The 10,608-nt window shown below is 40.0% G+C and overlaps 2 protein-coding genes across 2 annotated transcripts; both read left to right on the top strand.

Moving 5' to 3' along the window:
• Positions 1–6,237: 6,237 nt before the first annotated feature.
• LOC136280176 (uncharacterized) lies at positions 6,238–7,167 on the top strand. The gene has a single exon (XM_066164913.1). The coding sequence runs from the start codon at positions 6,238–6,240 to the stop codon at positions 7,165–7,167; it is 930 nt and encodes a 309-aa protein (XP_066021010.1).
• An 83-nt stretch (positions 7,168–7,250) lies between these two features.
• Positions 7,251–7,997, top strand: LOC136280175 (uncharacterized). Its single transcript, XM_066164912.1, has one exon. It carries the CDS (start codon positions 7,251–7,253, stop codon positions 7,995–7,997), a length of 747 nt encoding a protein of 248 aa, XP_066021009.1.
• The last annotated feature ends 2,611 nt before the right edge of the window (positions 7,998–10,608 follow it).

The raw sequence follows: 10,608 nt of genomic DNA, 5'->3' as shown, positions 1-10,608 counted from the left end.
TTTTAGAGGTTTCCAGGTCATAATAAAATTTGCTTGGTGAATTATCTTGTTATTTTTCGTCGTACAACATTGTAATCGGTCGGTTGGTGACTTGTTGACTAGTTTCTTTACAGTTTTAGTTGCAAATTTTGAATTTACAGGTTTTCGAGAATAACCAGAACCAGTCAGAACACTAAGATTCAACTCAGGACTACCTTGCCATATAATAGGTTATTTGAAATGTAGACGTGTAAGCTGCTATAGAATTGTTTATCGTGAAAATAAAACGTTTGAATTTCACAAAGTTTGTACCACGTGTGTTTATTATATATTTGAGTTTGCGCCGCAAATTTTTAAACGGCCAGGCTGGCGTGTAGACACGCTGACAGGAGAAACTTGTTTCCTGTAGTGTTTTGCTCAAATTTAAATGGCAGGTTTTTCAAGACATTCAGAAATATCAGTTTTTTTCTCTTACTAATAACACCTCATTGTTACGCAGTTTGGCGAACTAGTTAGGTTCCTATCAAACGTTTTTTAGGATGAAACGTCAACCGTCGTGTAGTATAGCGGTATAAAACTGAATTGCATGAAATTTGAATGCAAAATGGTGTTCGACTTTGCCGTAAATAATGATAAAGCGAAATGCAAAATCAAGGATCAAATGGAGAATGTTTTAATTTGTCGTGGTTATATGGCTCTGGCTGTAATGATAGAGAATGCCTCGCAATATAGAGTAGCGGTTGATCGTTATCTGTAACTGATAGCTGACACTTCCATTAGAAGAAACTCTATGTCGTGGAACAGGTTTCTTCCAGATAGTTTATTTGCATAAGTATCTGAAATTCTATGGCTTCGTATTTGACTTATTAACAAATTCGTTCATTAAAAGAACTCCGCTTCGTGAAATTATCGTTATAAAGTTCTTCACTTCTTCGCCGTCACTGCTTGTCCAGCGGTGGTGGCCTGGACGCGCAAAGGACAACAAAAGCTTAAACGGCGGAGTTAGTGTTAAGCCGTTAACATCTTGTAAACCAAAGAACAAAGGGAAATTCTGAATTACTATGGAGATGTCAATCAGCATTGTAAGAGCCGCTCTTCTTGAAATAAAACTGAAAAAACCGTGGTTAGCCGCTCGGAATACAGCGGGCTGTTTTATATCAATATAAATGGACCATAAATACCCCACCTTAAATGACAATTCTAGTTCCCTTTATTTCATTGAAGTGTGAGCAGCTTTACCAAATAATACATGTGAAAGATGATTTATCGGACAACCTTCATGAACATCAGTCTACAAAAGTATTGTCAGGAGGGAAACATCAAGCATTTTATAACTTCATTTTTGATTTTTTATCTTAGTTTCTCTTTTCAGCTTACATGGGATACGTGTCCAAGCAGAAAGGCGTCATGAGAGATGCGATGGCTTTTGTTACGGAAACTTGTGTGTTCATTTCCATCCAGAATGACTCAAAATTTTAAAATTTAACAGCTAAACCTGCGTAGCTCTGCAAATTTTCAAAAAACTTAGGATGGCGTAAGTCACGCTAGACATGTAAATGTCGTGTCACCAGCTCCATCTATTCTCACCACATCTGCGTATTCAGGTTAACACCAGGTTCTCGAGTAACATTCTTTTATTTCCTTGTAGATAAGACACTAGGCTATATTCCTCGTGCGCATGCAAGATTTCCACACCTTTTAGGATATTCAAGATCTTTTAATCTTTTCTTTTTCTTTTTTTCTTCCATTTCTGTAGAGATAGCACATAAGGAGTTAAGCACCATAATAATAATATTCGCGATCTTAAAATTTATTGTTCGTCGGTGAATGTTAAAATCACTTTCAACTGACAAGTTTCTTTGAAAAGTCCCAGACAATTATTGAGCGATAACTCAAGCTGCAACCAATTACATTCGGCCGTGATACAGAACAGTTTGAAATGACTGCGTTTTGAAGGCTAGTCTCCAACGAAAAGTTTTTCGGAAGTTTCTAAAGGTGTTTCATTTGCGTGGAAGAACTTCACTAAAAGATGCTAATGTAAACTGCACCTGGTTAAACGAAAATCGTAAAGCCGAAGATAGTGATGGAAAAATACTTGGCCACTAGCAGCAATCGTTATTGTGCAAAGCGGTCGATTTGCTGAGTAACAAAATGATAAAATCAAAAATAAAAGAGAAAGGAAAGAAATAAAAGATGTTTAATGCCGAATTAACTATTTATTACATCAGTGAAAATAATGACTTTTACGATCTAGTCACACTATTCTATTATTGATAGCATTCAGAGTTGAAAACAGCTGGGGAATCATCGTGGGTGGTTGACAGCTCGACATCATTTGGAAGTCGCACGTTCGTGCCGGCGCCTTGAAGGTAACCCATATCTATCTATAGATTTCCGCTGAGCTTTAATGTTATATGAAAAAAACAAATCTTTGAATTGTTCTAAAAGTTAATGTCGCAGTGACATATAAAGAAGTCGCTAGACTTATAATTAACACTTCGCCTAATAACTGGTTTGCCTCCGCACTTGATTAATAACAGCGGCGGGTTTCTTACTTCTACACCTTTTAAAGTTTGACGATGTTGTTGATGCGGACGTTCCCTTCTACGAAAGGAGCCTTAACTTTGAAAATAAAGCAAAATGAAAAAGGCCCAACGACTTTGTTTCGAAGGAGGTATTCTACAGCCTTGCCGCTAATCTTCAGTTAATTCTGTCACAACAAGCGCATAAACGAACCCAAAATGTTCCGCAACCCTTCCTGGCCATGAAATTCACTTTGACCAAGAAAGAGACGAAAAATCTTTTCTGATCGCGACATCTTGAAAATACCCTCATAGAAAGTCAGCAACAATGTTCTTTGACAATAGCCTGTGACAGCTTGAAATACACGGAAGTATATAAGTCAGACGCGAAAACCCCTCACGGTGTCATAATCTTTCGGGAAGAAACAAAAACCTTCCAGGAGAAGCACTTGAGTTTGTACATTAAATAGTGCGATTTATTTGTACTCAGAAATTTCCGTCGGCAGCGTTGTTAGTATAGCCTTCTTCAAAGTCTTCTAACAGTAAGATGCTGTAAAGTGAGAGAATAGCGTGATCCAGCCAGCCGAGAGGACCTCAACTGCCGTTTAGCCAAAGTCCTCACTCGAGGGTCTCAATGGGGTGATGGCTTTTACGACTATCGGTTAAAATTTTGGCTAATTTCCGGCCAACGGTTAACACCTTTCCATTGTTTCCAACAGACATATTTTTTACGGTTAACTTTTTTTACGACTAACGGTTCAAATTTGTCAATTTTTACGTCTAACGGCTAAATATTTTGGCCGTTTTACGGCTAACGGCTAACCCCATTGGGACCCTCTTACTCGTTCGTCATGTTACTCATAGTTGGTTCCACCTCATTAACTTTCTTTGCCTTTGCAAAATATCTATCTAAGGTTACTCTGTTTAAGCAGCGAAGTAAATATTTTGCGCGTTTTTGGATGACTGAACTGACATCTGGTAAATATAATACTTAATACTTATATAGCGCCGATATCAATATTGCTATTTTCATCAGCAAAATAAGGCAAGCTGGACAACTTGATTAAAATCCCGTTATCAAATAAACTATGGTACATTTTGTGAAGTTTGCCGACTGAGAAAGTGGTTAATATTCTCCGAGCTGAGCTGGTAAAGCATTTCTGTACAGCTGGACACATCTTGGATCGTCAAAGGTAATTATATATACCAGAATTTCTCATGCACTGGAGCTTGTGTCAGCAAGATGAAGACTACAGCACTTTGTGTTTTTGCTCTGTTCCTTTCTTCGATGTTAATTAAGGGTGGCATGCCTATTGTGATCTGTTCTGGGAAGCCTTGCAGGGTAAAAAAATACATGAATAAGTAGAAATCTCTTTCGTTTTCAATCCATCTAAAATGTTTCATTTTCTTTTCGATAAAAGGATTTTAAACGGATCGCTATATTGATTTTAGTTAAATTGTCTAGGCGGTCCGACTAGGAATGACAATTATTTTTCCCCTTTTAAAAGGCGAATATCCAGCGAGGAATACTTATTAGTGAGGGTAGAAATACCTTACCTATGTATTTAGTCATGTCAAAATGAACTGGAATCTTTCAATTATGTTTTTCTCTTTATCATTTCATTCATGTCATTGTTGAGTGATCCGAGTTGTTCAACTCAGTAATTTCTTTTGCGCTGAAAGCCGTTTTAAACTCTTTTAGAAAATACCTACGGGAAGTTTTAGAAATGAAGAAGGGGCTAGAAATCTAGAAATGATGAAGATGAACATCCGTAGACGCTTGGAGGAGGTAAGTACAGGTTTTTAATCTATCTTCCATTCGGTTTGTCTGGTTAAGTCAATATCCAAATAGTTGAATTTGAGGAAGAAGTCATTCGGTTCTTTTCATGCATTTTACTCCCACTATTTGTCAGAGCTTAACGGTCTTGTTTCTTATTCCTTTTATTGAAATAAATTTGATGGGAAATTTAAGATTATGTTTGTTGAATGTTTATAGGCAAAACGTGAGCAACAGTACCGGAGAAACATTTGCTTACAGGCTCGCGAGCTGGGATGTGAAACGGAACAAAATAAATAGGTTCACTGCAGTGAAGACTACACAGCTAACTTGAAGTTAAAGCATAATTTCATTCCTAAATAACGAAATTGAGATGTAGATGCTTTAGCCGCTATCATCAATATTATATTCTGTGAAAATCTATACTTGTTTGAATTCAATAAAGGCTGTGGTCTATATGGTGAATATGTACGATTCGCTTTATTTGTTGTTGAGCCCTAACATTTTAAGTGGCCCGCCAGGGTAGTGTGAGGACTCTTTAACCCTTTAACTCCCATGAATGACCACGACACATTTCCTCCTTACGATTTCAATACAACATCAAACAAACAACTGATGAGAATAAGGAAAAATATCATCAAGTGGATGATAAGTTGATCCAATACCAATTACCATCATAAAAAAAATTGTATGATAGACAGAAAGGAGAATTACTTGTAAAATATTTAGAGTAAAAGGGTTTATCTCAAGGCCTTTATATTGATGTTTAGTTAAACACGAGTTATTGCCCCTGTAATTCGCAGTAAATTTTTATTCACAATGTACTATGAGCCCGTCGCATCCGCAAGTAAACATCAGGGATCTTTCCGCTTGCACAGCTGCTGCAGTCATTTTTGTTTCAGCATAGAAGAAAGGCATGATATTAGTCCTTAATTTAAAGAATCATGGAACAGCAACACATCCCTTTGAGTTTGAGCTACAGAGCTATACATATACGAAGAATGTAATCAGGCCGGGATAAGCTCAAACTATTTTACATAACCTCTTTCCCTGCAGCCGGTAGTCTTTTTGGCATACTCAAATGTTGGCGGTTTCGATAGATGTCGGGCGTCTTTGTGGAAACATGCCAAGACGGATGGCTGACAGGCATCAGAACTGTCAACATCTAACCATAAAGTGACATTTATATCATCGCCTGCCGCGGAGAATTTCACGATTAAGATCGAACGAACGAACTGGGAATCGAGACAATCGCCAAAAGAAACCAGACAAAAACTTTATGGCTGGAGGATATATACGGCAGCGGCAAAGTCCCCCTCCCTTTGTTTACTGTGGTTTAAACAGTCATCGTAGCAGTGACTGTACCAAGGTTTTAGACATTGCCAGTAGACGGGAATATTTAGCAAGAAACAAGTTATGTTATAACTGCGCAAGGTCTGGGCATCTAGCTTCCAAATGTAAAGGACGAGGGTGTGGCAAATGTAATGGAAGATACCATACCTCTGTATGTGACAAGATGAAGACGACACTCCCGCCCACCCACAAGGGTACCCCTGAGTCATCGGGTCGGTCTGACAGGTATTATGGTGCAATAGATTCTCAAAACATGTGTACTTTGCATGCAACTGTAATTGCTAAAGTTGGAGGAGTACAAGCTCGAATCATGTTGGACAGTGGAGCTGGAAGCTCCTACATCAGCTCAAGTTTGCTTACAGAACTGAACCTGAAGTCATACCGAACTAAAAGGAGGGTCATAGAACAAATGTATGGGACAGTGGAAAAACTTGTTGAGATATACAAGGTCCGCGTTGAATCAAACGCCATCGAGGGCTTTGAGCTTGAGCTACGTTGCGTAAATGCAGAGAAACCCGTGTTAACTCACCTCCCTAACCCAAGAATCTCGGAGTTAAAGAAGGCCAACTACCGCATAGGACACAACACTTCAGTGAAGAAATGGTGATGGAAGATAACTTGCCAGTCCATGTGATCCTTGGTGCTGCAGATATCCAGCGCATCAAAACAACTGAACAAGCTGTCCTAGGAGTAGATCCAGACATTTATCCTGGTGCAGAGTACACCATGCTGGGTTGGGTGATCACAGGAAAGTTAACACCGTTGAGTACGGAGACCGAAAAGGATTTCTCCTTAGCTTCAAGCCAAGGTGAATTCGAGCAGATGTGTTCGCAGGAGGTCCTAGGACTGACTGATAAAGCTGACGTGCAGCAGTTGTTCCATGAAGATTTCAAAGATCATTTACAACGTTTGAATGATGGAACATATTCCACAAGGTTGCCATGGAAATCAGATCACCCCCCTCTGCCTTCAAACAAACAACTGACTATTGGCAGGCTAAGAAGTACAACACAGAAGCTGGAGAGGATGCAGCGACTTAAAGAGTACCATATGGTTATGACAGAGCAATTAGCAGAAGGAATCTTGGAAGAGGAGCCCGAAACACCTACTGGGGAGGTCATCCGTTATATTCCTCATCAACCAGTGATCCGAGACCAGGCCGAATCCACAAATGTGAGGATAGTTTATGATTGTTCAGCTAAGACACATTGTCAAGTACCTTCCTTGAACGACTGTTTGGAAGTAGGACCCCCTTTACAACCCATGTTATTTGACATCCTTCTTCGAAATCATATGATGTTGTGTATCACCGGAGATATTCAAAAGGCCTTTCTTCAAATTAAAGTGAACCCAAGAGATAGAGATGCCCTTCGCCTTCTATGGTTTAAGGACCTCGACTCAAGAACGGTGAGGCAGTATCGTTTCACCAGAGTGATTTTGGGTCAGGACCAAGCCCATATATTCTTGGGGCCACACTTCAAAAACATGTGCGCCACTATGCTGATAAGTACCCCAGTACTGCTGATGAGTTGTTAAAAAACACCTATGTGGACGATGTTCAATCAGGCGGTGATTGTGTAGAAGAGCTGATCAATTTCAAAAAGGAGGCCACGCGAATAATGGAAGAAGGAGGGTTTCAACTGAGGTGGGACCAAGTGGTAACAGACGAGATACAAAGATCTAGGAACAACTGGCTGAAGGGAATGGAAAAGTGTCCGTCAATAAGTGTTCCGCGCAGGGTGGTGAGTAAAGATGTGAGAAGAATTGACCTTCATGGTTTTGCTGATGCAAGCAAGCTAGCAGTTTCAGCAGCAGTTTACGCACTTGTATTTCATCATGTTGCTCCAGTTCACCAGAGCCTGCTTGTTGCGTCAAGAATAGCACCAAAACAACTGTCAATCCCACGTTTGGAGCTTATTGCAGCACACACCTTGAGCAAATTGATGAATCATGTGAAGGAAGTAATGGAAGGTCAGCTAGTTGAAGAGTATCACTGCTGGGTCGATAGTATTACAGTGCTCTACTGGATTAAAGGTCATGGGACGTGGTCACAGTTTGTTCGAAACCGTACTGAAGTGATACAAGACAAGCAACACCTGAAGTGGCTCCATTTCCCTACGAAAGACAATCCCAGTGACCAAGGAAGTAGAGGCACAGAGCCCTGTAAGATGGGAGAGCTTTGGTTTAAAGGACCAGACTGGCTAAGTTGTCCGGGAAAATGGCCACAGCAACCTGAGGTGTCGGAAACCGTAGAAACAGCAAAAGAGAGTGTGAAGCCTAAGTTCGAGAAACAGCTTCTTGCCAAAGAAGAAGAGAAAAATCCAATCGTGGATCAGCATCTTAACAAATATGCATCCCCATCTTAGAGGAGGATCTTGAGAAGATCGGAGAGGAAGAAGGAACCAGACGAATGAAGTTTCTGCAGAAAAGCAAAGAGCATCTTCGAAAGAGATTCGTGAAGGAGTATGTGCACGCCCTTGAAGAAAGACAGCGGCCGCCCACCGGTAACATTGCCGAAATCCCGAACACAGGAGCGCCGGTGTTGCTTAAAGATGAAACCAAGAATAGAGCAGTGTGGAAGCTTGCACGAGTGGTAGGAAAGGTCACGGGTAAGGATGGAACAGTCCGAGGATTGAAGCTTAAACAAGGGAATGGTTATATCGCGGAGCGCCCCTTGAACTTGTATGTAAACTAGAAATTGGAGTAGAGCATCCTGACTGCCAGCTAAACCCAGAAGCAGAAGTGTTCATACCAAGATTGAGACCAAGTAGAAGATCCAAGGAGATCGCAAACGAGAGAGTCAAGGACATTATTTCACAAGAAGTTTAAGAACATTTAAGCTGATTAACACTTAAATGGGGGGGAGGATGTCGTGACTGTTTTTTTTTGGGGAGTTGCGTGACTTTTGTTATTGACAACCTCGTTTTGAAATTATGTGAGCCTCGGTTCAAATTACGTACCTAATGGAAAATATGCATCGGTGACGTTTTGAGAGAGGAGAGATTTTGAGCTGTATACAACATTTTGTGAAGATTAAACCTTTAATTCGAGAAACTAAAGTGAGTTATTTGGTGTCTCTGGAAAACGGAAATTTGGTTCCCACAAAGCGTCGACAAAGCTGCGCGAGTGCAGAAACGAGCGGCTTTATCCGGACAGGCTCACGTCGACCGCCACCCAGCTTTAAATATGTTAGCATAATGGTTTTCTATAGGTTTGCGTTACGCGAGAGAAAAGACATCCGCAAAAAATGAATGGATAAATAAATAAATAACAAAATTAAGCGCTCGTAGAGATACTAAAATCGAAAGACAAGTAAGAATGATGTGCTGTCGCGGAGACCGTTATTATTGAAATATATACATTACAATCATCAGACCCTTGGCACCCTAGCAAAAGAAGGGTCATTTACCACCATGCGACGAAAAACAATTTTTAGATGCGTAGTTAAAACATCTCGACATTCATACAGAAACACTGTCTTCGTGGGACCACGTGAGGGTCCGCGGTCCAGGAGACCTTCTTTTGACAAAGTACAACTAGCGACTAAATACGGGAATGGCTCCGACCTGTAATTGGATGATAAAAATAGTAAAAGTTAATAGGTTATATCTTAACTCCTTGCTCGTGAGTATTGTTAACCGCGTGTCTTGAAGCGGAACAATGAAATATCAATGTGGAAACGCCGATGTGTCAAACAAGAAATGGCTACTTACATAACGAAGGGAAGGCATAGTCTATCTTGCTGAGCGAGGTCGTTCAGCGAAATGCCGGCGATGAAAAAGTCATCTGCTGCCAAGCTCCGCTGACAAAACTTATGTAGTCAGTTTAGGGGGACGACCAAGGACTGGAGCCATTCCTGTATTTCACCGCTGACAGGAATGGCTCCAACCCATGTGTATATTAATTTGTTTTCGTTCCGGCCAAATAATTTATACAGTGAGAGAAAAAGAGAAAGAGTAATTTATTAGGTTCTTCTTATGTTGAAGTCTACAAGTGCTTGCAAATGAAGTCCTCTTTTATTAATACAGGGCCATGAAATTTCTAAGTTTTAAAGTAATGCAGCAACTGCATGTCACGTTTGGCAAATCACGCAATGTTGCGTGACTTTGCGACCGATGTTTTTAATTTACAGTATGCTCTGCTGAAGAAATATGGCTTGGCCGCAATCGAGGGGGTTTTTTTCGTAGAAAACTGATTTTGTAGGTAATTGTTCTCATGAAGGACAAATCCATTCATCGGGCTCTTCATCTGTTTGTGCACAACACCTAAAAGAAGAAAGTCGCGGATTAATTTTTCTTGGTAATTTCTTACAACTCCACTAGACCTGAAAAAGGAAAAAAACAAAACGAACAAAAAAAAAAACGTCTTACCAGTCAAATCAGTGGCAGTAGCTCTCGCACTGAATCATGTTGAAGTACCTTGACCGTTTGCAGTGATGGCACAACCAATCTTCGAACAGTTTTCGGCTATAATAAGAAAGATTAAAATGATTTTATGAAACTTGTTCTAAAATTAATGATGGCTGTTGATCACATGACGCTGTATTGGAACGAGTATATCTCGTTTGCTATTGTATCACACTACTGTTTTAGACAAGGTATTTACACCACTTAAATTTAAGAAAGAATGAGTAAAACGTAAACCACGTTTTCTTTAAAGTACACGAACCATTCTAACCTCATTTGCTAACTGCTTTCCAGGCATCATCTGTAAAAACCTCTTCAGTTTTTCAAATTTGAAAATTTTCAGCTAAAACCGCGGCACCCAAAAAATATCTCTCATCTTGCCTAAGAAAAATTTAAAATATTTTCAAATTTTCACAACTTTGCCTATTCCTGCTCGTAGGTCCAGCCAAGCCCGTATGGTCACTCGCCCCAGCAATAGCTGTAAACAATGGCTTATAAATATAGGCGTTTAGTGTTAACTTGTAACACTCCCTGAAGAAGATTACGACAGTTAGACGAAACACGTCAGAGA

This window comes from Pocillopora verrucosa, chromosome 4 (assembly GCF_036669915.1).
Source record: "Pocillopora verrucosa isolate sample1 chromosome 4, ASM3666991v2, whole genome shotgun sequence".
Lineage (NCBI taxonomy): Eukaryota > Metazoa > Cnidaria > Anthozoa > Scleractinia > Pocilloporidae > Pocillopora > Pocillopora verrucosa.
The sequence above is the reverse complement of the archived record's forward strand: the minus strand, read 5'-3'. Positions and strand labels throughout refer to the sequence as shown.

What these genes read in the sequence shown, in the direction of transcription:
- LOC136280176 (XM_066164913.1), top strand. Translation starts at nt 6,238, where the DNA reads ATGGAAGATAACTTGCCAGTCCATGTGATCCTTGGTGCTGCAGATATC.
- LOC136280175 (XM_066164912.1), top strand. Translation starts at nt 7,251, where the DNA reads ATGGAAGAAGGAGGGTTTCAACTGAGGTGGGACCAAGTGGTAACAGAC.